The following is a 24,289-nucleotide window of genomic DNA, read 5'->3' as shown; positions in this document are numbered from 1 at the left end:
ACATGAACAGACTCAGAATCTCCAGCACCTGCCTTGTTTGGGTAGGTGGTCCAGATTTATCCTGCCCTGAGATGAGGAACCCTGAACCAAGAGAGTAACTAAAAGTCTAGAACAACGACTCCCATAGAGTTGACAGAAGAAAACACTGAGACATCCCTCTCCCCCCGACCCCACCCAGCAAAGCCTCTTTGGATCAGAGCAAAGGCAAGATTCACAAGCTAGGTAAGCCCTGCTGTTGCTGAGGTCACAGGAACATGCCACGTGGTTCCTGTGGACGCCACAGCCACAAGGGGCAGAGTCAAGAGACGAAAAGAAAAAGGAGGTTTCATGCCCAAAGAAGCCATTCAGAAATGAGCTTTCAACAGACTGCGCCCTTTTCTTGCCTTCCTCATTCTAACTGCCCACCCTCCTCCCAGCCCCCATATACCCCTCTCTATCCTGGGAGGTAAGACCTGTTTCCAGCAAACCTAAAGCTCCATTAAGGAGTGGATCTGTCAGTCGTTCAGGTCTAAACCAGCACCCCAGCACCAACATAAACCGAGGATCGATGCTGACAAACGCTGGGAATCCCTTTAGTGCAATGAGTCCTTCCTACGGTTTCATTACTCAAAACTCAGACCCCACCCACGTCAAGCACCATCTAACGCAGCACATACAATAGAGATTTAAGAATATGGTATCTGGACCTAAATACAAATTCTGCCTCCATCACTTGCTAACCTTGAGCAAATGGCTTCTCTTCACCATACCTCAGCTTCCTCATCTGAACAACAGGGATAATCACAGCCCCAGCCACCTAAGAAACAGGGCACACACCCCAAGCACTAAGCACGGTGCCAGGCCCAAACGGTGCCGCTGATAGACAACAGCTATGACCTCAGCTCTACCTGCCTATAATAAATACGCTTTTCATCACTCATCCACCAATATTCACCAAAATAAAACAGGGATGGCATATTTGATCTGTCGCTGTCACCTACCACATTGATTGATGTGTGAGCCTCACACCCTAGGCCCACATTGTCCAATACATGTGGCTACTGAGCACTTGAAATGTGGCCGGTACAAATGGACGTGTGCTGAAAGTGTAAAAGGCACACTGTATCTCGAAGACGTCATGTGAAAAAAAAGACGGTAAGATACCTCAATAATCTTTACTTTGATTACATGTTGAAATAACCTTTTGGACAAAATAAAATACATTTAAATTAATTCCCTCTGTCTCTTCTGACGTTTTAAAATATGGTCACTATAAAATTTTAAGTTACGTACGTGGTCTGCACCCGTGGCTCGCATTCGATTTCTAATGGACAGCACGCCCACAGACCCTTGAGTAAGAGAAACAGCGTCTTCTTATTCACCTTCATATGTCAGTGTCTAGCATGTGCCTGGCACACAAGCGAGGTAGACAACATGTTTCAGAGGTGGCTGGATGAAAGATGCTCTCCATACTTGTCCTGGTCTTAAAAGGACCCACTCCTGTCCTCACATCTAACTAGGTCGCTCTTCATTCCAAATATTTAACAACCCGTAAGGCCCAGGACACACCAAATCAAAAGGGACGCAGTCATGCTGGCTGGAGAGTGGTCCTGGACCACACAACCACTTGAGTTGCGGACCTGTATTTGTACATGTTAATAACCCATGATGCTGGAGCTTAGAAACACTCTTTTCCCTGCCAGCCCAACTCACCTTGCAAAGCTCACCCACAGGGACATTTGCCTTGTTCACTCTCCTTCAATACCTCACCTCGTTTCCTGTTAACCTGTGTCTGGTGTAGCAGCCAAGCAGCCAACCTTATTTTGAGGACAGGCTCTGTTGAAGGGCCTTCAGTTTTGAAACAACGGAACACCCCAACAGAAATTACCCCACTGTGTCCCACTGGCAGGGGAAACGATGCCTTAGCATCCCCAGACCACTCCTATTGCCACGTGAATTAGGCGCTACATCTAATCTGCAGGGCTTTGTGTGTCAAAAAACATGGAAAGCAAATGCTGCCCCCACTTTCTAAACTTGCCTCAGCCTAGTGAAGAGGGTCTGGGAAGAGAGGGCATTTGGCATAAGGATGAGGAGCTTGGAGCCTGGAGTCAGCTTCCTCGTCTGTACAGTGAGATCGATAAACTTACCTACTTCATTGGACTCTTGTGAGGACTAACTGAGGAAAAATGTGAAAGCTTAGAAAAACACCTACTACAGAGTAAGTGCTAGGTAAACAGTAGTTGCTATTATTGTCATTATTGTTTTACAAAAATTAAAGTAGCATGAACTTGAAAAGTGGGAATTCATCCTTCGCCAGCCACAATGATACTGTTTTAGTAGCAAACTCATTCCCATCTCTGGGCCTTTGCACTTGCTGCTCCCTCTGTCTGCAATGCTCTTCTTCCAGCTCTTGGCATAGCTGGTACCTCTTGCTCATCAAGTCAGCTCACGTGCCTCCCCTCAGAGGCCTGAGAGGACTCCCCTGACTGCAAGCTAAAGTAACCTCCTTCCTCACTACCAGCCTGCCTCTTCAGCCACTCTCTAGCCCCTCCTCCAGTCGTTTCCTGCATGATATTTAAAACCTTCTGAAATTACCTTGTTTATTGTGTGCCTCCCCAGCTGGAATGTAAACCCTAGGAAAGCAAAGATCTTGTCTGTCTTGTTCCCTGCCTACGGTTTTATGCTTTTAGCCACTATGCTACACAGCCTATGTTACCAGGATGTTTACTGGACGTGTGTTAAGGTAAAATTCCAGAAACCTAAATGTCCAGCAATAGGGGAATGGTGAAATAAAGCGTGGTCTCTCCATACTGAAGAATGGGAGTCTAGCTGTTAAAAAGAACGATTCAGATCTGTACGTAATGACTTGAAGGGAGATGGCCTATCATTAATTGAAAAAAATCAACTTACAAATATGTGTGGCTTGATTCCTACGCCTCCCTTTTAGGTAGTGATGAGGGAGAAGAAAGAATATGTATAGAAAACGTAGGTCAGAGCATCTACCCAAATCACAAAGGGCAGACAGCATATCCATTTTGTTCACCGCTGTTTCTCCTAAACCTAACAGTAAATACTTAATAAATACTCAATGTCTGAATAAATGCTTATCTCTGGAGGATGGGATTTTGGAATAGAGGGTGGCACCATTATTTTCCTTATACATTTCTGTATTATTTGACATATTACAATGAGCATGTATTTCTTTGTGTAACTTTTTAAAAGCCAAATTCAACCCATTCTCACGCACACAAATTAAGACCATGACCAGTGCAGTACGAAACAGGAGCGATACCAGCCTGAAGGAAGAGCAAATATACCAAATGGTCCGACAGCCTCTTATTTTAACAGATAAAATGAAACTCTTTAAAAGAAACGACTATTTAATTTTTTTACTAAAACATAAATACATTTAACTTTGCAAGTTAAACACAATGAACAAGGTTAAGCTGTTACCATAACCATCAGTTTTAAACCTAAATATATCAGCAAAATACATTTTACCAAAAAAAACAAAAAGGCACCAGTCACTGCACATTTCTAAATTCCATTTTTGATTTACCACCTAACAACTGCAAAATAGGCTCACATTTAACTCTTAGACCATTCCACAGAGACTGCTAAAAACCATGTGCTGTTGTCACTAACAAGACCAAAATTTTTTTAAAAGTCACTGTTTTATTCCCTCAGAATAAGGAAAACAAAAAAACACTTAGGTAACTTTGGGCGCCATCAGAAATTTGATTGAGACCACGGGTTTCCATCATAAAATGAAACGACAACAGGTTTCTGACAACAGACTAATAATCCTCAATGGAGACATAATAAATTCCCTTCCCAACCTCTCTTCCCGTGTATGTCCTGCCTCCCAAAATGCTGGGATGGCCACCTTCCCATACAGGATATTCTAATCCACTGACAAGGTACGATTTTTCAGAAAGAAACGAATGATTCAGCCGAGCTTTGACAGGCTAAAACTGTAGAAATGGGTCCCCTGAAAGCAAAGCTTTGACACCACACCTGTGGCCACTGCAATCTGGCTAAATCCATATTCTCTTCTCTGCTCCTTACTAATACAATGTTTTACATACATTAATCCTGGTGACTTAAAACAACTCAACCTAGTGGGAAAAGGCCACTTCCAGTACTGGCCAAGGGGGACTTCCAGTGTCCACGGGATGGGAAAACAAGAAGGGGCAATGAAATGGTGTTTCTGTGAAATGGCAGCTCCATCCTTCTTGCCAATCAACTGGACCTGGGAAGGCTGGGAGAGAAGAGGACCAACCCCCCTCCCCACCCTCCACCAAGTTTCTGGCTTGGGCAATCCAAACAATGTTGGCCCATTTGCCGAGATGGTGACTACTGGTTCTGGGAGAAGTTTGGGTTGAACATATTGAGTTCATGGTGCCCTATGGGAACTCACCAGGGGACATCAAGCAAGCACAGGTTCCAGATCTGGAGCTGGAACTCAGGGGGCTAATATGGATTTGAGACAGAGTCAAGTGCTGGCAGCACTGGGATGGTACATGAAGCACTGGAGTGAACCTGCTGGCTTGCGGGGGAAGAGTGAGGGAGTGACTGAGCCGGAAGCTGCTGAGAGCAGCTCAGCACCATCTCTTCTCAGGCCTTTATACTACAGTATGTTCTACAATACAACCTCTTCTGACCAAAAATGGGGGTGGGGGCAATAACCTTGTTCCTGCTCTGTCCTGTAAAAAAGCAGCAAAGGCCTATTAAGAAAAACAAGATACAATTTTTAGGTGCTTATTATACACCAGGCCCTGTGCTAAGCACTAAACATGAATTATCTCCTGGGATCATCAAAACAACCCTGGCACAAAAGTCCCATGACTACTATTTCACAGATGGGACACTGAGCCTGGGAGTGAACATGTGGGGGAGCTCAGGGCTGTCATGTCACAGCCCACAGTTAGGCAGTGTCCGGACCAGATGGAGAACATCAAAGAACAATTGTAATACACAAGAGCTGCTACTTAGTGAGAGAATACAACCTCAGCAAATCCTTACAACCCTCTCAGGCTGATACTGTTATCCCATTTTACAAATGAGGAACCTGAGGCTGCAGGAGAGGAAGTCAACTAGACCAGTTTTGAGTCTGGCCCACAAGGGAAACCTCCGCTACAGGCAGAGCCCCACCCTCAGTGGGTCTCTGGGACAGTGGAAAAACGCTGCATAAATGGTACCGTTTACTGAACACTGACTAGGGTATGTGCCAGCTGCTGCTCTAAGCACTTTACACATGGTATTCTCAGTAAATCCTCAAAACAACTCTATGAGGTGACTACTATTAAAATCCCCATTTTAATGACAGGAAAACGGAGGCACAGAATGGTGAAGTCAGTTCACAAGGTCACACAACTAGTAAATGGCGGAGCCTAAATTTGAACTAGGGTCTCTCTGCCTTCCGAACCAAATGCTCTTAACAAAATAATTTCAGCTAACAGCAGCCACTCTGCATTGACTGCTAACTATGCACTCCGCTCTTTACATGCACACCCTCAACTAACCCTGTGAGATCGATAATACCTTCACCCCATTTCTCCGGAACTAACAATAGCGCTAACACATAGTAAGTATCTTCTGTGTGCCAAATGCTTTATTCGCTAGATCTCAACATCTTAACAGAACCCTCAGCAAAAGAGAAATACTCGCTTCTTCCCCGGTTTTACCGAAAGGGGAAACTGAGCTTCGGCGCGGTTTCCCTAGATAGCTGTTCCCGAATGGGCAGAGCCAGGACGCGATCCCACTGCACCCCGACTCCCGCTCCATGCTCTTCCGCACAGCGCCGGGTAGCACGTCTGGAAAGTTGAGCCACGCGGGTACGAGTCCCGCCAGGTCCCGAGGGCGCGAGTCCCGGCGCCGCCGCCCCCACAACCGGTGCCCACACCCGGCCATCCGCCAGGTCGCTAGCCCGCGCTGACCCTCAGGGTCCGAGTGGATACCGATTCCCCGTCACCCTTGAGTGAGGCCGCCCCTGCACCTGGAGCTACATACCTGGACGTCCCGGATGCCCGCCCCGCGTGCCCCACGACCTCGGCGTTCGGCCCCGAGAGGTTCGCTGGAGACGCCGCCAGCTCCGGTGGCCCGAGTGACTTCCAGGCTGCCCACTTCCAAGCCGCTTCGCGCGAGTCCTCCTGGGAACTGTAGTTTTGCCCCAGGCGGCAGCAAACTGAATAAAGCCAGCCGCGCGGGTGCTGCCGGGAGTAGTAGGCGCAGCACCGCACCGCCTTCTGGGAATGGTAGTCCACCTGTAGCCTCCGTGCTGCTCCAGTCTCCAGAGCACTTCCGCAGACCCGAGGGGCGTGAAGGGTGGAGGCGTGTCTTTGCGGACTCCAACCCGGCTGCAGCGCTCCACGCTCTGCGAGGGCGGTTTTTCCCTTTCTCCCTTCCCTGTCCACCTTTTCCTTTCCTTCAGCGAACCCTCTCCCTCCCTCTCCGTCAGGCGTGAGGTACTTACCCCGAAGGTGCAAGCATGGGGAGAGGCGGGGACAGCAGAGCCCTGCGCTAGACCACCAACGGAGCAGAGCGGCGGAGGAGGGCGTCTATGCGCGCTCGCGCACGCGCGCTCGCCGGCCAACTCCGGACTTAATTGCCGCCGGGCCCCGCGGGGAAGACTTTTTTTTTCCTTTCGAACGCGCGCGCGCGCGCGCGCGGGGTCTCGCGCTGGGCTTTTTCCTGCCGGCCGCGCGCCACTGCGGCCGCGCGCCAGTGCGCACGCGCGCTCACTCACCTCTTCTGGGTCCGTTCGCCCGGCGTTTGGCTGGGGGCTAACCGCTGTATCGGCGGACTATCCCTGCAGCATCCCCAAAGGTCGCACCTTCTAGGTCTGGTCCTTCAAATAGCATTTCCTGGGTGCCGCCACACACGCCTTACCCGTCCCTTGTTGAGAGTCCTGTCGTCGCAGGTAATAGGTTCGGTTCGCCCCTCCGGGAAGCTGGCACGGTCCCCTTCCAGCCCACGCAGAGGGCCGGGACTCCCACATATGTAGGGACTGAGGTGTGGTCTCCTCTCCCCGTCCCAGGGAGCTCCAGAGCTTTGCCTTCCGAGGCAGCCTCAGGACCACCACCCAGAGGGGGGCCCTGGAAGCCCTGTTATCTACCATTCATTCGTTGATCTCACGTTATGAGGGAATGTGTTTATTGAGTATCCATGGCCTGGGAAATTTTGTGTAAATTAGTCTACCTACTCACGTAATCAAAATCTGACCCTTTTTTCAAAAAATGGATATTGGGGCAGCCAGTTAGCTCAGTTGGTTAGAGTGCTGGGCCTCTTAACAACAAGGTTGCCAGTTCGATCCCCCCTTGGGCAACTGTGAGCTCCTCCCTCCACAAGTAGATTGAAACAACTACTTGACTTAGAGTTGATGGGAAAAACACACCTATAATAAAAAAAAGTTAAAAAAAAAAAAAAGATGTTGCTACTCCTACTCCATAGGGGTTACCAGAGAGAATTGGCTGGAATTGCAAAGATCTTTGATCAAGTAAACCCAGTCAGTATCTACCCTTCCCTCTTCATCCTCCCAGAAGTTGGTCACTAAGACTTGAAGCTGAGCAGCATATATATCTTGGGAGAGGGTAGGGGTTATTCATCTGCTCATTCATGAAACAAAAACGTATTAAGCACCTACTTCATGCCTGGTTGGATGATTATGGGGACGCAAGAGAAATCAAGACAAACTGGGTTCCTACTCTCGAGGAGCTAAGTACAGTGCGGGTATCAGACCACCACCCAACAGTGACAATCTAAATCAGTAAAATTCTAATAGAAATATGCAAGCCACATATGCAATTTTAAATTTTACATTAGAAAACCAAAAGAAACAAATTTAATAATGTATTTAACCCAGTATATTTTTTATCCAAAATAACCTATGCTTAATGAAAAAAGATTTCCATTACTTCAATTCTGAAATCAAGTTAATTAAATTAAAACTGAGGCACTAACAAAGATATTCATTCGTGCATTGGGTGGTCATGGCAAAAGGTCAGAAACCCAAGGTCCGTTAATGGCAGTTTGAATAAGTAAATGATAGGTTGGTCACACAGTGGAAACCATGCAACTGGCAACTGTTGGAAAATGAGACAGTTATATGTATTAATATGAGTTAATCTCTAAGATAAATTGAGAAAAAGGTGCAGAACAGGGTATAAAGCATACTACCATTTGTATAAGAAAAATAATATTTTTTACATAATATGCTTGTGTATGTGCAGAACAACTGTTTAAAAGACACAACCAGGGTTACCTTTGTGGAGGGGAAACAGAAGGACAGGTGATCAGGTAAGCTCCTTAATATGTTTTGAATAGTTTTACCATGTCCATTTAAAAAAGTTGTTTAATTAAATGGAGTGTGATATTTAAGACGTAGGGTCATCGTAACAATTAAATGAAACCGTGTAAAATGCCTGCCTACCACTTGACAACGTAATCAGTTCTGGATGCCGTCATTATTCCCAGGTAACTCTGATAATGTATGTTTATCAGCCTCAAAAATGGTTTATTTCCATAAAGATAGTTGAGTGCATTCCCAGCCCTAGCTGTGAAGCCACGTGGAAAAGCCAGAGGAGCATCCCCAGGCCCCGGGACAGACTTCAGCTCCTCATCATCAGTCATTCAAAAATGTACAAGTGAGTAAGGCAAGGTCGTTCTCTGGCTTTACAGTCAACTAATAGGCCCTTCTGATTCCAGCTGTGCTTTCTGCACCCCTATCCCCAAATGTGACAGCCACCTGCAAGGCTGTAGGATCCACGCAGGGCCCTACCTCAAAGTATCACCCTCCTTGTTATATGTACTCACAGCATTTTGTTCTTAAAACTGAATCACTAGCATAATTTTGAGAAAAGTAAAAGTTGCAGAAAGGTTCAAAGAATTTCCCATTGTAATCAATTTTATGACTATTCTTTGATGTCTTCCTTCTCCGCTGAACTGGAAGCTCTTTGGGGCAAGAACTGTATGCCCTCACACTCCTTTAATAGAGCATATGGAGCATATAACATATGGAGTGAGTGACCCAAAAGGATCCCAGAAGCCCAATAGTATCGTGGAGTGCAGTGCCCCCTAGAGTCAATTCTCTTCCCAAGGCAGGGCTCATGGGATGTTGGCCTTCCATCCTACCACAGCTGGCACAGAATGTTGGAGTGGACTGACTGCAGCTAAGAAAAAGAATGTAGTGCCAGTGTCAATGCCCAGTCACAGACAGAGCAGGACATACCACATCTCGACCTCAAGTATTGACCCTACTTAAGTGGGCCAGAGGGCTTGAATCTAAAGATGATTTTTTTGATCATCTTTGGGTTATCAAGTTATTAAAAAGTCAAGACCATTGGGATTAAGGCATCTGAAGCTCACTCTGGAGTTGCTTTTCAGGACAGGTAGTGGGATTAGGGAATCAAATGGGGGATGTTAGGGATAGATTTCCTCCAAGGGTAACCTGTGAAGCTGGTACATATAATGGGATGGGAGTGGCAAAAAGAATAAACAGGTTTGGGGTTTGAAGGCCTTCTTTCTCACTAATCCCCAAGGAATATGCCCCCAAAGGGTCCCCACTGCTTGCTTTTTGTAGGCTGGTCAAGAGAAGTTGGCCCAGAAGAGATACGGGGAACAATGGAAACTGATGGCAGTGACTGCAAATTTGTTGGTAACAATGACTCTTTCAGCAGTTCTGGGGCCTCTGGGAGCCAGTGGGGAAAATCTGAGCTGTAGGGCCTGGCCTACAGGGCCATCCACTAATGTGTAAGGTATGAAGCAGATCCCACTCACTCCAGAAAGGTGGTCCAAAGAAGCAGCAAGTGCAAGGTTATAGGAGAAAAGAATGGAAAAAGATACAGCAGGAGGACAGCATGCCATCTTGGGGAGAGTGGAAAGAGACAGAGGGGACACTGAAGTGTGCCAACTAGTCCCCAGTTCCCATTAGCGTGTTTATGAGTTAGAGAGCTTTCATAGCATCAGCTGGCAGAACCTCTTCCTGACTCTGATATGGAGAAGAATCCTGAACTGTGGATTGAATCTTAGTCTTGAATCTGCCCTGTGTAGCCTTGGACACATCGCTTTTCCTCTCTGAACTCATGTTCCTCATATGTATAATGGAGATGTTTGCCTCTCAGAGGTCTTTCAAGAACTAATGAGGAGATGCATGTGAAAGTTTTTTGTGGGCTCTAACCCACTCTACATGTGTTAGATATGTTTTGCCTGCTGCTTCCCCTCAAATTCAGCCATCAAGTCTCTGTGGCCACACAAGGCCTAGGCTTGGCCATACTAGTGGGCAGGTTCCTTTGACATTGACTCAGGAGTCCAGGACAAACAGATCTGGAACTCCAATAGGTCTCCAAACCAGTGGTTCTCAGACTTTATTGTACAGTAAGATCAGCTGGAGAGTTTGTTAAAACTCAGATTTGGGGCCCTTACCCTCAGAGTTGCCAATTCAGTGGGTTTGGGTTTGGACCCAGTAATTTACATTTCTAACAAGTTCCCAGGTAATGCTGACGCTGCTGGCCTGGGAATCACACTTTGGGGAAACACTTCTTAAAAGTTGACCAGCTTTCCTTCATCTGGCAGGCACAAAGGTGGCCTCCATTGCCCTCTGCTGGCCAGACTATAAACTTAGCCGTCATGTTTCCAGTGCAACGGAAAAGTACAAAGTATTGGTTGGAAGGAAATAAAGAGTTGTCTGAGAACCAAACTAGGCTAAAAACAGCAATCACAATTGTTGCTTCAGAGTACGAGGTGTGATCAAACAATACGGTGAATGTTTAAATAAATAAAAAATTATTACAGTAAAAGACACATTGCCATTAATCCCCTCAAAATACTCTCCCTTGCTTTGAAAACATCCCATCATTCTTCCCACTTTCTGAAGCAGTTCTGGAAGTCCTCTTTCGTGTCTTTAGTTGCGCTGTCCTGGCTGCCTCAATGTCCTCAATCGATTCAAAAGGTTTACCTTTCATGGTCATTTTGATTTTTGGGGAAGAGCCAGAAATCGCATGGTGCCAAGTCTGGTAAATAAAGTGGATGAATACACACCATAATGTTTTTATTTGACAGAAATTGCCATATACCAGAAGCGATGTATGACATGGAGCCTTTCTGTTGTGATCAAAACATATGGTGAATGCGGCTGCCAAGTGCCATCTAATGGAAAGGCAGGGATCTTCAATACGGGAAGTGGTGTGTCGAACTTAGTAACAGCATGTGACAAGTTTCAACTTGTTCAGTGCAGTCAGTTGGATGTGAACTATGGTTGAGAGAAGGTGTGTTTTAAAGTGTGCCATATATCATCCTCCATCATGACAACACTCAGCATCATGACTAAAGACACTCACGAAAGGACTTCCAGAACTGCTTCAGAAAGTGGCGAAAACAATGGGATAAGTGTGTTCCAAGAGAGGGAGAGTATTTTGAGGGGGATTAATGGCAATGTGTCTTTTACTGTAATAATTTTTTTTTAATTTAAACATTCAACTAGGAAAAGTGGAAGTTTGTCCTCATAAAGGCCAAAAACAAGAGAGTGTGGAAGAGGATGATAAATAGATGATTCCACCAGCCTGGGAAAACCTGCAAGGCCAAGTGGCTGGATCCTTTCTCCAGCTGTGCTTGGTGGGCTGGCCCTTAGTCATGGGTGGTCTACATCCCAATTTCCTATTTCAGTAGTCAGACCTGAACATCCACAGAATCACTGAGGGAGCTTGTTACAAGTGAAGGTCCTGGGTCCCACTTCCATGGTTCTGCTTCAGTAGGTCTAGGTGGGGACCTAGGGATTTGTATTTTAAGACATACCCCCACCCCTAGGAACTTTGGGTACTCCTGTCCTCACAAAATGCCCTCTTGACACACCACCATCAACAAAGGTTTATTACTTGCCTGGAATGGCATTCCTTTCCAGCCCCTCTCTAGGTTTGTCTGCTTCCCTCACCCATAATATCCCATGGGGTTATGATAGCTAAGATTCAATCCCCAACTCCTTTACTTACCCTCTCCAAACCTCAGTTTATCTCATCTATAAAATGAGGTAAAACCTACCTCAGTGGGCTGGAGTCAGAATTAAATGAGAAGGTGTGTTTTATGCATAGTTCCTGACATTCAAAAAGTGTCCAATAAACATGAGTTCATGTTTCCTAGCTCCTCAGAAAGTAGCAGTGGCTAAACTGGCATCTTTTGGTCTCCCACAGGTTTTGAAGCAAAGGTCCTGAGGGGGGTCAGGAGATAACGCATGTGATGTCTTCCTCCAGACTCATTCCCCTGTGGAAGGATTTAAAATATCTCATAAGTGACATACAAAAAAGCAAGGTAATGTATGTGTAAGACAAAAACATGTATTGGCCTCTTATCTATCTTAATAGTTATGAGCACTTCAGAGCAGCATAGATTTTTCATGGAAGCAGGACACAGGCAGGGGAGACCATAAAGACAATTGTTACCTTAGGAGGAAGTGGGCTATCAATTTCCTAATGAGACTAGGGACCTCTTGCAAGGATATTTTGATAGTGGAAGGTGAACACTTTGGAGCATTGTCAGAGGAACCAACCATCTGGGAAGAGAGGCTTTTCTAAAAGAGAAGGGAGAAGGCACCAGAGAGAACATTTGCCAAGCTCAGCGTTGCCATGGCTGGCTCTGTACAAGGATCCCGGGTGCATGTTGCATAGCACGTGCTCAGTCTCTGTGGAATATTATATATTGTATACGTATCATCTTCCTCTGTCAAACTTAAAGGCCGGGTAGCGTGTCCTAGGAGTCCTGGTGCAGTTTTAAACTTTAGTAACTTAAAACTGCACTGACTTTGCGCGACACCCTGTTACGTTACTTGTGGGTCTATGGCAGCGCACTTGCCTGAGTAACCTATCAAACGTGTCTTTTATGACACATGTACCTTTCAGACATCAGGGAGAATGTTAGAGGACAGGTAGAGCTCACTTCGTGTTGGGAAGAACATCAGGTTTCCGCTGTGCTCACACTATAAAATTTGCCCCTAGAGGCCCTATAGGGGTTCGGTTCTCTCTTGTGTCGGGGGTTTTGTTACATGCTTGTGAAGTGTAGGTGTCCCACGGGTGATCAGTTGTGCAAGTGTGGGTGTATCAGGGGTGGTCCTTGGGGTTGTGGCCTGACTTTGGGAACTGCTTCAATTGTGACTTGAGTGAGAATACATTCAGTGCATGTGTGTGTCCTGGTCTCTTAGTTTATGCCATGCCTCTCCCCAGAAAACTTCAGATGACGCACAGAGTGACGTAGTTGTGCTGAGTGACCGGTCCCAGATACTGTTCCAAGAGTCTCGACATCCTCAAAATATGCCACTTATATGCTATTACTTCAGTGATGCCAACTTCTTTGCCTCCCTTTCATGGCTGACAACAAGCACAAAAGAAATACAGGTAAAACGGCCCAGTCTTTCATCTTCTTAGCCTCTTTGTCCAGAGGCCATGCCCATGTAAGCCCCCACTCCAGATTGACAGAGGAAGATATACCCCTTGAATGAAAGTGACCTGGATCCAGGATTCCTCCCTCATCCTTTCTCCAATTATAGTATCCATGTTGAATAGATTGTATGGTTCCCCTAAAGTAGGCCACGGTTAGGGAAAGACTTGTAGGCTTCCTTCTTATACAGTATTTCCAACCACTATAACCAGGATAAAATCATTCTAGACTCTTAGTTCCTCCTTAGCACAAGAACAGGAGAAAACAGCTGAAAATTCTGCCCTTTCCTCTTCTATTAATATTCTCTTCTCCAGGCAGTTTCCATCTTATTCTCTTCTAGGCTGTAGTATGGATAAAGAGCAAAACTGAGGACATGGTCGAGAAGAGGACATTCTCCATGGCCGAACGATTGCCATCCATCCAGTGTATGGTCCACACAGGTTCCTTTCATGCCTTGGTGGCCTACTGTGGTGACCTGCTCCTGCGGCTCTTTGGGGACCACTTTCGGTCATTCAAACCCCTGGGTATAGTGCCCTGCCGCTTTAACATCAACTGCCTCTGCTATGACCCAAAAGTGAAGATGCTTCTGTCAGGTATCCTGGGGGCAGTTGTCACCTGGACCATTGAGCGCAGTGGCAGGGGCCTCCAAATAGCCCACATGGTTTCCATGCCCGGTGACGAGCTAGTCCAGGACATCATGTTGAATGGCCCCAAGGGCTCCCTCCTAGCCCTGTGTGAGACTGTGGTGAGGGTCCTGGAGCACCAGGGCCCCGGGCAGCTGGGAGAGGTGAGGAGGTTCGCTTCTACCACCAGTGGCTCCTCTATCACCTGCTGCTTCACCTGTTTTGCTCAGGACTTTCTCTATGCTGGAAACAAGAATGGGGACATCGAAGTATGGAGCCTCAGTCGGAGCCACTCTCCCCACAGTTTTAAGGCCCATTCCTCGTCAGTGGTATGCATCCGCAGCCGGCCAGAAGCTCACATGCTGCTAACAGCCGGCAAGGAAGGCTTCATCAAGGAGTGGAACCTCACTTCGGGGGGCCTACTGCGGCAGCTAGAACTTGCTGAGGAACTGTATCAACTCCAGTTTATTGATAACATTACCTTCTTCTGCCAAACTACCCACTCTTTCTCCTTGCGCCGTCTGCCCTGCTTCTACAGCCTCTTCAACGTCTGTGGCTCTGCTCCAGAGCACGTGCGTCGGGTCCGCTGTGGTAATAACTGTTTCCGGATCCTGTGCGCTACTGAGGATGGCTTGTTGCGCTTTATGTCCCCACTAACAGGGGACCTTCTGGTTTTCACCTGGCCCTTCTCCATCCTGGACCAGGCTGTGGATTGGGACTATGACCCAGATAAAGAGGAGCTCTTTGTAGCAACAGGTGGCTCAGATGTGCTGGTATTTGACACAACCCGCTGCCCTTGCCCAGCCAAGTATCTTTTATGCACCTCACCAGATTCTCAGGATGTGGTACAATGCCTGGCTTATGGGCATTTCCACCTGGGTCGGGGTCTGGAAGGACTAATGTTCTCTGGACACCAGAGTGGTATGATAAGAGTGCTTTCCCAGCACAGCTGTGCCCGAATAGAGCGATTCACGCATTTTGGGGCTGTATTGGCACTCAGTACGCTGCCCGTAGGGCTTTTAAGTGCCCGAGAAAACTCTTTGCTCTGTTCCTATGGAATGGATGACTATGTACGCCTATCAGAAGCTGTGTTTGAAGGGATCAGAGTATATCTACGGCCCATTGCCAGCATTCTCAGCAGCTGTCCCCTAAAATACCTAATACTCTTGCCAAAGTCTGTGGGTGCCATCACGGAGACTAACTGCCTGCGTCTCTGGAAGTTCCGTGATATTCTGTCCTCTGAGACACAGAAAGGCTCAACGTTCATAGAGACATTGCCTCTGCACCAATGTGCCATCACATCCTTTGATGTGTGCCTGTCCTTGAGTCTTTTTGTCACAGGTAGTATTGATGGCTCTGTCCGAATCTGGAACTTCCATGGTAGACTCATAGCCACACTGGACTCATCACTGCACTTTGGCCCAGTGTGCTTTGCAAATGACCGGGGTGACCTGCTTGTGACTTTCAACCAGAGTCTTTATCTTGTATCCTGTTTAAAACTGCTTCCCCCAACCCTGCTGTATCGCCTTTCCTTTATGAGCATGGTAGATGAAGTGCTAGAAGAGCCTAAGCCTTTCATACCAAGCTTCTTCTTTTCCTTTGAGACCATGTTTGTGCCCAAGTATATCTACCTTGGACAAGGGCAACAGGAATTAGTAGGTCTGGAGAAACTTGTGAATAAGCGGGCCATTGCCTTTGACCATACTGTGCCACATGTCATAGAAGATGAGCAAGGGAGCCCTGTAGTACTAGGTGCCCCAAGCCGCAGTTCCTTGGGGCATAATGAGGAAACAGATATAAACATGCAGGTCAGCAAACGTTATCCTCAGTATGTGGCTCCTCCCCAACTACAGCTGACTACCTGGGAGGGATTCAACCCCTATCAGATACTGCAATACTACTTTGGTTGTGGGCGGAAATGGCTCTTAGCCCCTGACTGCTACATCCCCAACTCAGTGATTCGTGCCCGTCTTTGGCCAGAGGGCAGCCCGATATACCTACAGTGCAACCTTCACTCACCCATGCGGGAATTGGAATGGGATAAGTCTGAACAATTCTTCTTCTGGCGCAGGAAGGTAAGACCTATACATGAGGTAAAAGAATATTCACAGGAAAAGGACGATGAAGATTTCATGGAAATGAGAATGTCCAAGGATATAACCTATAGTGTCTTTACAGACACAACAAACCGCAGCTGGCTAGGAAGACGGATGAGTGAAATAGCTATTAATAGCCTGATTGAGACAATCCTCAACAGTATGACCCATGCTCCTTTACTGAAGTACCAATGCTGTATTGGTGCGTTAGGGCAAATCTTTGCCTCTTACCAAGTGTCTCCACCCCTGCGCTCTGAAACAGCCCATCGTCTGCTGGATGATACAACCAGTTCTAGTCCAGTGATCCGAGAGCTAGCCTGGGAAGGGCTGAAGCGTCTAGGAATGATTACTCATCTCTTTGCCATGCCTCTGGCCCAAGGGTTAATGGACAAGGACAAAAGAGTGAGGAATAAGGCCCTGAGCCTCATGGGTAGCACTGGAATCCACTCTAAGACCTCACTCGTAAATTTGATCCAGAACCGAGACACTTTCCGGGACATGCAGTAAGTTCTTTTTGCCTTCCTCAATTATTTACTAGCTTTTCCCCCTTCCCTATTTTCCCCTTCCCTTCTTTCACTATCTTTTCATCCCTGTTCATTGGCTCTTCCTGTACTTTTTCCTTGTTCAGTCTTTTTCCATTCCTAGACTATCACTCCTTTCTCCATTTCTTCTCCTATTCCTGTCTGTCCCCTACCTCTTCAAGTTCCCCCTTTCATCCTTTTCTCCTACGCTGCAGCCTCCATATAGATCACTCCGTTCATTGCCATCTTATCTTCTCAGACTTTTTCTTTCTTCTTGGCCTCTACATACTCTGTCTCTATTGGCCACATTGCCAAGCCCTCAGCCTGTTCCACAGCAGTTTTTTCCTCCTCATTCTCCCTCTTCTCCGTAATTCAGCATGCTCCTTCTTCTCTTTTGACTTTCACAGGCAGGAAATGATTGGGGAGGAAACTCTGGAACATCTGCTGGGGATGCGTGCCACAGATCTCCAAATCCTTCATACTAAAGTGCAGCAGCGACTGAATGAAAATCTGACCTTGTCACCTGGAGATAAAAAGCCTGTTTTTTCTTTAGCTGTCTCAAGGACTTCTAAAATTATGCCCATTTCCAAGCAATCTGATATAATTCTTAAAGAATCTGAAGTTGCCATCAAGCCCAGCAAAGGCCTAAGACGTGGCCAAGCAGGGGGCAAAAAGCATAGTATGTATGGGGTGATCCAGTTCATGCCTCAGGGTCCCCAGAGGCAGGGAAGTTAGGGCTAAGATGGGTCAAGAGATATCAGGTAGTAGTAGAGATACGTGGAATGATCTTTTCACAGAAAACAACCTTCCTAGGAAGAATCCAACCTTAGGAAGACTCCAAGGCCTATCGCTCTAGGATTTTGGGTGGGGGCACTGGGAATAAAGCAAGGAGAATTTCTCTCTCTCTCTCTCTCTCTCTCTCTCTCTCTCTCTCTCTCTCTCTCTTTCTCTCTCTCTCTCTTTTTCTTTCTTTCTTAAAGGCCTCAGCCCCCTGTGTTGCTATTTCTTTTATGGCAGTTCCTCTTAGCTCATACCAGATATTGGGAAGTGTTTCTTTTAAGCCTCCCATGTTTTCCTTATCTACATCTTCCGATTTTCCCTGCAGCCCGAAAATTGTTGCGGGTCCTTGAGAAGATGAAAGAGACTGGCAGAGAGCCAGGTCCCTTAGAGGGTGAAAGTGATCAGAGTGAAGCTGTACCAATTGAAGATACAGCCATCCATTCTAGGTCTTCCACTTCCAGTGTACTAAAGATTTCAAAAGATGCTGAACAACAACCTCCAGAGAAAGACATCCCACAGGATGTTGCAGTAACCCTAAAGATGCTGAAGAAAATACATGACAAAAGAGGCAAGAAAACAATGGTTGAGAAACCCATAAAAAGGCACAAGAAGAAGAAGAGAAAAGAAGCTGAAGTTATAATTGAGGAAACTCTGCCTCCTATAAAGGAAAAACCAGTTGTGAAGAAGGTACAAGCCAGAGGGCGGGGTGTCTCTGGAGCTCCTGGCCACAGGCCTACCCCTGGAGATGGCTCATCATGGCGGGATGATATATGTCGTCTTATGACCCTGAGGATATCTGGTTCCCAAACAGAAATGTCAGAAGCTCTAACCACTGAGCTAGTGACCAGGGCTCAGGAGGTGCTGGATGATAGACACCCCAGCTGGGAGCTCTTTCAGAAGATCTGCCCCCTACTGAAGAAAGAAAGCGAGGTGCTGTTTGAGGACCTTGATGTAGCCTGGCCAGAGGAGAAACCAACTTTTATTCATGAAGAAACAATTAGAGAGGACATGGTTACCAGAGACATCAAAGAGATACCAGAGAGGCAAGAACAAGTGCAAATGGAAGCAAGGGACATGCGGGACTTACTGGAAACCCAAGTGATTCCCAAAAAAGGCAAGAAAAAGAAAGTTATTTTTTTAGAAGCTGGTGATCTAACCAAGGGGAAACAAATACTGAAGAAAGAAGAGAAATCCTCTAAGAAGCCTTCTAAGCAAAAGAAGGAAATAAAAGTGGATAAAAAAGAGAGGGAAATGACCGAAAGAGAGAAGGATGTGAGTCAGGGAGTGGGGGAAATGGCAAAACTACAGGGGGAAGTGGTTAGGCAAGAACAACAACCAATTATGTATGAGGAGAAGATGGCTTTGAAGGATTGGAAGAAGTCCTGGGATCAGTGGAAAAAAGCACATGATGAGACGAGGAAATCCTGGAATGAATGGAAGACAGCCTGGGAAGGGAAACATCTTGAGGAAGAGGAGAAACCACAAGAGGACAAAGAGAAGCTATTCCCAGATGAGGAAAAGCTGGATGGGGACAATAGAAAGCTGGGATGGGATGAGAGGGCACCAGTCTGGGGAAAGAAGTTGTCAGACTGGTCCAGGGTACAGCTATTAGAGGATGAGGATGAACTGACCCTAGAGGAAAAAGAATTGTCTCAGGAGTGGGGAGGAGGAGGAGGAGGCACAGGAGGAGGAAAAGAAAGGAGAGAAGCAGAAGAAGAGGAAGAAGAAGAGGAGGAGGAGGAAGGAGGAAGAGGAGAAGGAGGAGGAGGAGGGGCAGAAGAAGAAGAAGGAGAAGGAGTAGAAGTAGCAGTAGTAGAAGAAGAGGAGGAGGAGGAAGGAGGAAGAGGAGAAGGAGGAGGAGGGGGGGCAGAAGAAGAAGAAGGAGAAGGAGTAGAAGTAGCAGTAGTAGAAGAAGAGGAGGAGGAGGAAGGAGGAAGAGGAGAAGGAGGAGGAGGAGGGGCAGAAGAAGAAGAAGGAGAAGGAGTAGAAGTAGCAGTAGTAGAAGAAGAAGAGGAGGAGGAAGAAGAGGAGGAGGAGGAAGAAGAGGAAGAGGAAGAAGAAGAAGAAGAAGAAGAAGAAGAAGAAGAAGAAGAAGAAGAAGAAGAAGGAGAAGAAGAAGAAAAAGAAGAAGAAGGGGATGAAGAAGGAGGAGGAGAAGAAGAAGTAGAAGAAGGAGGAGGAGAAGAAGAAGGGGAAGGAGAAGGAAGAGAAGAAGAAGAGCTGGTGACAGAAGAGCAGAGACAGATCCAGAAAGAATACAAACAGGCCGAGGTTGAGAGGAAACGAGCCCAAGCTGAAAGAAAACGAGCCCAAGAAGAGAGGAAGCTGGCACAAGAAGAAGAGAAGCTAGCACAAGAAGAGAGAGAATTGGCCCAGGAAGAGAGGAAACTGGCCAGACAATATAGGAAACTGACCCAGAGAGATAGAAAAATGGTCCAGGCAGTGAGGAAGTTTGTCCAGAAAGGGGAAAAACTGGCCCAAAGAGAGGAGACACTAAGCCAAGAAGCAGAGAAATTGGCCCAGGAAAGGAAGAAACTGGCCACGAAATTGGAGAAACTAGCTAAAAAAGAAGAGAAAATAGCAAAGAAAGGAGAGAAGCTGGCTGAGGTAAAAATTATATTGGTCCAGAAAATGGAGAAAGTGGCCCAGAGGGAGCAAGATCTGACATGGCAAGAAAAGGAATTAGCTGAGGAATTGGAGGAGCTGACATGGGAAGAGGAGGAACTGGCTCAGAAAGAAGAGGAAGTGAATCAGGAAGAGGAGGAATTAGCTAAGGAAGAGGAGGAACTGGCTCAGGAGGAAGAGACACTGGCCTGGAAAGAGGAGAAACTGGCTATGGAAGAGAATAAACTGTTCCAGGAAGAAGTGCTGATCCAGGAAGAGAAGAAACTGGCCCAGGACAAGGAAAAACTGCCTGAGGAAGAGGAAAGACTTGCCCAGAAAAGGGAGCAATTGATGAAGAATATGAAAAAACTGGCCCAAGAAAGGGAAAAATTGGTCCAGAACAAGGTGGAACTTGCAAACAAAAAGATGATACTGGCCCAATGGGGGAAAACTCTAGCTCAGAAGAAGGAGAAGCTGGTTCAGAAGGTGAAATTGATTCAGAGAAAAGAGAACATCCACCAGCTTAAAGAAAACCTTGCCCAGCACAGAAAGAAATTACTCCAAGTAAAGGAGAGAGTGGACATGTACAAGAAGAAATTGGTTCAGATAGAGGAGAAGCTGATGAAGGAAAAGGAAGAAGTTTTCCAGAAGAAGAAATTGGCCGACACAGAAGAAAAACTGGTCCAAGGTGAGGAAGAGCTGGGTAAGAAACAGCACAAGCTAGCCCAGGACAAAATGAAATTAGCAGTGAGGATGATGGCAATATTTCAAAAACTGCAACTGCTCAGAGGAGAGGGGGATATTATTGAAGAAGAAAAGGCACTGGACTTGAGAATGAAGAAACTGATCCAGGAGAAGGTAAAACTGGCTGAGGGAAAGGAAACTCTCTTCACAGGACAGACTCAAGAAACCTCAACACAGAGGAAACTGAGTGAGAATGAACTAGAAGTAATTAAGAGGAAACTGTCACTAGAAGAGAAGATGCTGATATATGAAGATAGGTTGTTGGCCACTAAGCAAATGGAAATTGCAAAAGAAAAATTAGAATTTACTAGAGGAGGGAGAGTATATGCCCAGGAAGAAAGGAAGCTAGCCAAAGTAATAAGGAAGTTAGGTAAAGGAAACATTGCCAAACAACTATCAAATATGCACAGAAGAATCTTAAAGATACTTCAAAACCGTACTAAAAATGAAAGGAAACTAACCCAGGAAAAAATACAGATAACAAAGATAAAGAGATCACTCGTTGTTAAGGAAAGAAGATTGAGCAAGGAACAAAATGAAATTGATGCCAAAGAATGGGATGTTTTTGAGGAACAATCAGAATTTACCAAAGATGAGAAAAAACTAGCTGAAAAGCAGAGAAAACTGGCCAAGGAAATGAGAAGAATGATAAAGAAAGAGGAAAAAATAACTGAGAAAGAAAGGAGACTGGCCAGGCAAGAGAGAGAAATCACAGAGAAAGAAGAGGAGGAAGGAATAACAGAGGAAGAAGAGGTAATGTCATTCCTTAAACAAAAGTCAAGAAAGAGAATAAAGAGAGTTGATATGCCACAGGAAGAGTTTCCCAGTCAAAGGGATGAGGTGGAAAATGAAGAGAGCTTTTCTGCAGAAATGAAAAGCCTGTTTGATGAAGTAGAGCAAGAGAGTTTGTCTGAGGAGGAGGAAGAGGAGGTGGAGGAAGAGCAGGAGGAGGAAGAGAAAGGGCAGGAGGAGGGGGTGAAGGAGAAAGAGGAAGAGGAGAAGATGGAGGCTATAAAAGAGGTGGAGGAGGAGGAAAAGAAGAAGAAGGTTCAGGAGGAGGAGGAGAAAGTGTTTGAGAAGTATGAAAGCATGAGTGAGGAAGAGGTGGGAAGTTTAGGTGAGAAAGAAGAGGAGGAAGAAGAAAGAAGTACATTGGAAGAAGAAGTAGATAAGGAAAAAGACACCTTAAAAAGAGAAAAATTATTTAGGTTACAAAAAAAGAGAGAAAAGGACCCGAGAGGGAGAGAAACAGTCCCTTCTATTAGAAAAAGCATCCCTGAGGTCAAAGGTATTGATATAAACCTGGAAGATCTGAAAAGCCCATCCAGTAAACTGATCTCAGTAGCTCTGGGGAGGGAAGAGACTACACCAGTGCCATTGTCCACAAAACAAATATCCTGGAAGGATAAGACCACAGAACTTGAGATATCCAGGATATTCCCAGAGACAAGATTTATGGATAAACAAGGAGAACTGTTGAAGAAATATAAGCCCATTCCTCTACAAGTCTTGAATACAGTTTTGGAGTCCCAAGAGCCAGACTTAAAGACCCCATATTTATCCCACATAGTGAGGAAGACCATGGAACCTCAGAAACTCCAAGGCAAACCACGAGGGGACAGGAGGCAGTGGCTTTCGAAGCGTCGTCCGTCTCTGATGGGACAGACTGTGTCCCACATCCTGGCTGAGGAAACACATGTAGACATAAGCCTCTCAGACGTAGAGTGGATCCACCATGTTCTAGAACAGAAGGAGACAGGAGAACAGCTTTCCAGGGACAGTTTCCACAGATTGTGCCAGCTTCTCGAAGACCTCACCTCAAAGGGAACCTTAGAGTGGATGCATCTGGCCACACTTAAAGCTATCGTGTACCATCACAGACAGGTGCTAGAATCACGAAGCTCAAAACCCAGTAAGGAGCCCATGGGTCCAAAATACCTGAAAGTGATCCCTCCTATAAAGAGACAGGAAAAGGAAAGCTGGCTAAAACCTTTGGCTGTTCCCACACCAAAGTCTTCATTAGCTACCAAAAGGATTCCAAACCCAAAGGCTATAAATTGGCATCTCCTAGGAAAGCCTTACAGGAGTGCACGGGCAGAGCAGATATCCAGGACCCTCAAGGAGATGGAGATACGATACTCTTATCCTGTCACAAGAGACATTTTCACAGGTGTCCATGCCTCTGTGGAAAAACAAACCCTAGCACTGATGTTTCAAAAGGACTTCTGGGCTTTTAAGGGTAAGGGCAGGCCCCCCAAATTGCCCAAGGTGGAGAAGAAGGCACAGCCTAGATCTGCCACAAAGGAAGAGGTCCCTCTATGGGATACATTTGTGGCACTGTACCATGTTTTGCAGATATTGCGGGAGCGATATGCAGAAGACAGTGCTACTTGGATGGAACAGTTCTACCTGCTCATGGACCTGTACCAACTTAAGTCCCCCAGAATCCAGAGACTGCTACAGGATCTGCTACTGAGAGAGGAACCCCGACCCCATGGGAACATCTACAGAGATCCCCTAAAGGCCATGGATCTAGCTCCTGGGGAGCGGCTGTTCTACCACCTGTTTTGTGGTAGCTCTCACATCCCCAGAGGTCCTCCGAAGTTCCAGGAGGTGGTGCCCCTCCCAGGACAGAACAATGTGAGTACCATGCTTCCCATGGGCATTGCTCATTATGGGATCTTAGAACTTGCCTGGAAGAGCCTGCCCCAAGCTGATATTCACCTCACCGAGGAATTGCCCCATATTGTTGCTCCTACTCTGTAATTTGGGACTGACTGGAAGTCAGGGCTTTTCATTTCCATCTGGAGAAAGGCCTTGTCACCAGAATCTAGACCTTTATTTCTAGGGCCCACACAGAGGTAGGGCCAGGCCAAAACCCTTTCTCTACCCTGTTCCAGAAGCCAGCTTCTATAATGTGGAATAAAGAGGAGGTTCTCATATCCAACAAGCTCTGTGATGTGTCCCTTTTCCTGAAACATTGTTTCTCCAGAAAGGTAGCCAAGGAGATCAGACACTCACATACTCCAGTGGGAAAACTTAACTAAAAGCGAGTGGTGCTCATACGCTGGAGGCCTTCAGACAGAAGAGTCTTTCCTTGGCCTCTTCCTTCCTTGTCTCCCACCATCCTCTCCTAAAGACTATAGGAAGGAAAGCACCTGGCACAAAAATGAATGTATATTTCACATTAATATAAGAGGCATTGATATAGTAGAAAAAAATGGATTTTAGAAACAGAAAACTCAGCATTTTGCTTCTTAGATTTAGGGGTACACAGTGGAGGCAGACTCTCTTTCCCTGGTCATAGCTCTGCACGCTGATAACTTGAGTCCCAAACAGCAGGTGTGGTGGGTGTTGGGAGACCCTCAGAGTAAAGGAAAAAGCTTCCAAGTTCTAGCCAGTATACCACCTGGTGACCTAATTACTGGATGGCACTAAGGGATAATACCATTTGAGATTAAAGCAGAAAGAAAAGGAGGGAAACGATGTCTTCCATTCTTTTGCCAATACCTGGACATGA

General features: G+C 46.3%; 2 protein-coding genes across 2 annotated transcripts in view; one reads left to right on the top strand and one right to left on the bottom strand.

The window, feature by feature from the left end:
- Positions 1–6,416, bottom strand: part of SIPA1L3 (signal induced proliferation associated 1 like 3) — a 218,799-nt gene extending 212,383 nt beyond the window's left edge. The window contains 1 exon segment of the mRNA XM_033127388.1: positions 5,992–6,416. The gene's annotated coding sequence lies outside the window, so the exon portion shown is untranslated.
- Positions 6,417–8,260: 1,844 nt separating this feature from the next.
- Positions 8,261–23,535, top strand: WDR87 (WD repeat domain 87). The gene is made up of 8 exons (XM_033129164.1): positions 8,261–8,277; positions 12,162–12,279; positions 13,188–13,358; positions 13,742–16,623; positions 17,049–17,320; positions 17,747–19,070; positions 19,226–19,230; positions 19,619–23,535. Exons 2-8 carry the CDS (start codon positions 12,208–12,210, stop codon positions 23,533–23,535), a joined length of 8,643 nt encoding a protein of 2,880 aa, XP_032985055.1. The 5' UTR covers positions 8,261–8,277; positions 12,162–12,207.
- Positions 23,536–24,289: the final 754 nt, after the last annotated feature.

Source organism: Rhinolophus ferrumequinum, chromosome 15, assembly GCF_004115265.2.
Source record: "Rhinolophus ferrumequinum isolate MPI-CBG mRhiFer1 chromosome 15, mRhiFer1_v1.p, whole genome shotgun sequence".
NCBI classification, from domain to species: domain Eukaryota; kingdom Metazoa; phylum Chordata; class Mammalia; order Chiroptera; family Rhinolophidae; genus Rhinolophus; species Rhinolophus ferrumequinum.
This window is presented reverse-complemented; position numbering and strand designations above follow the sequence as displayed.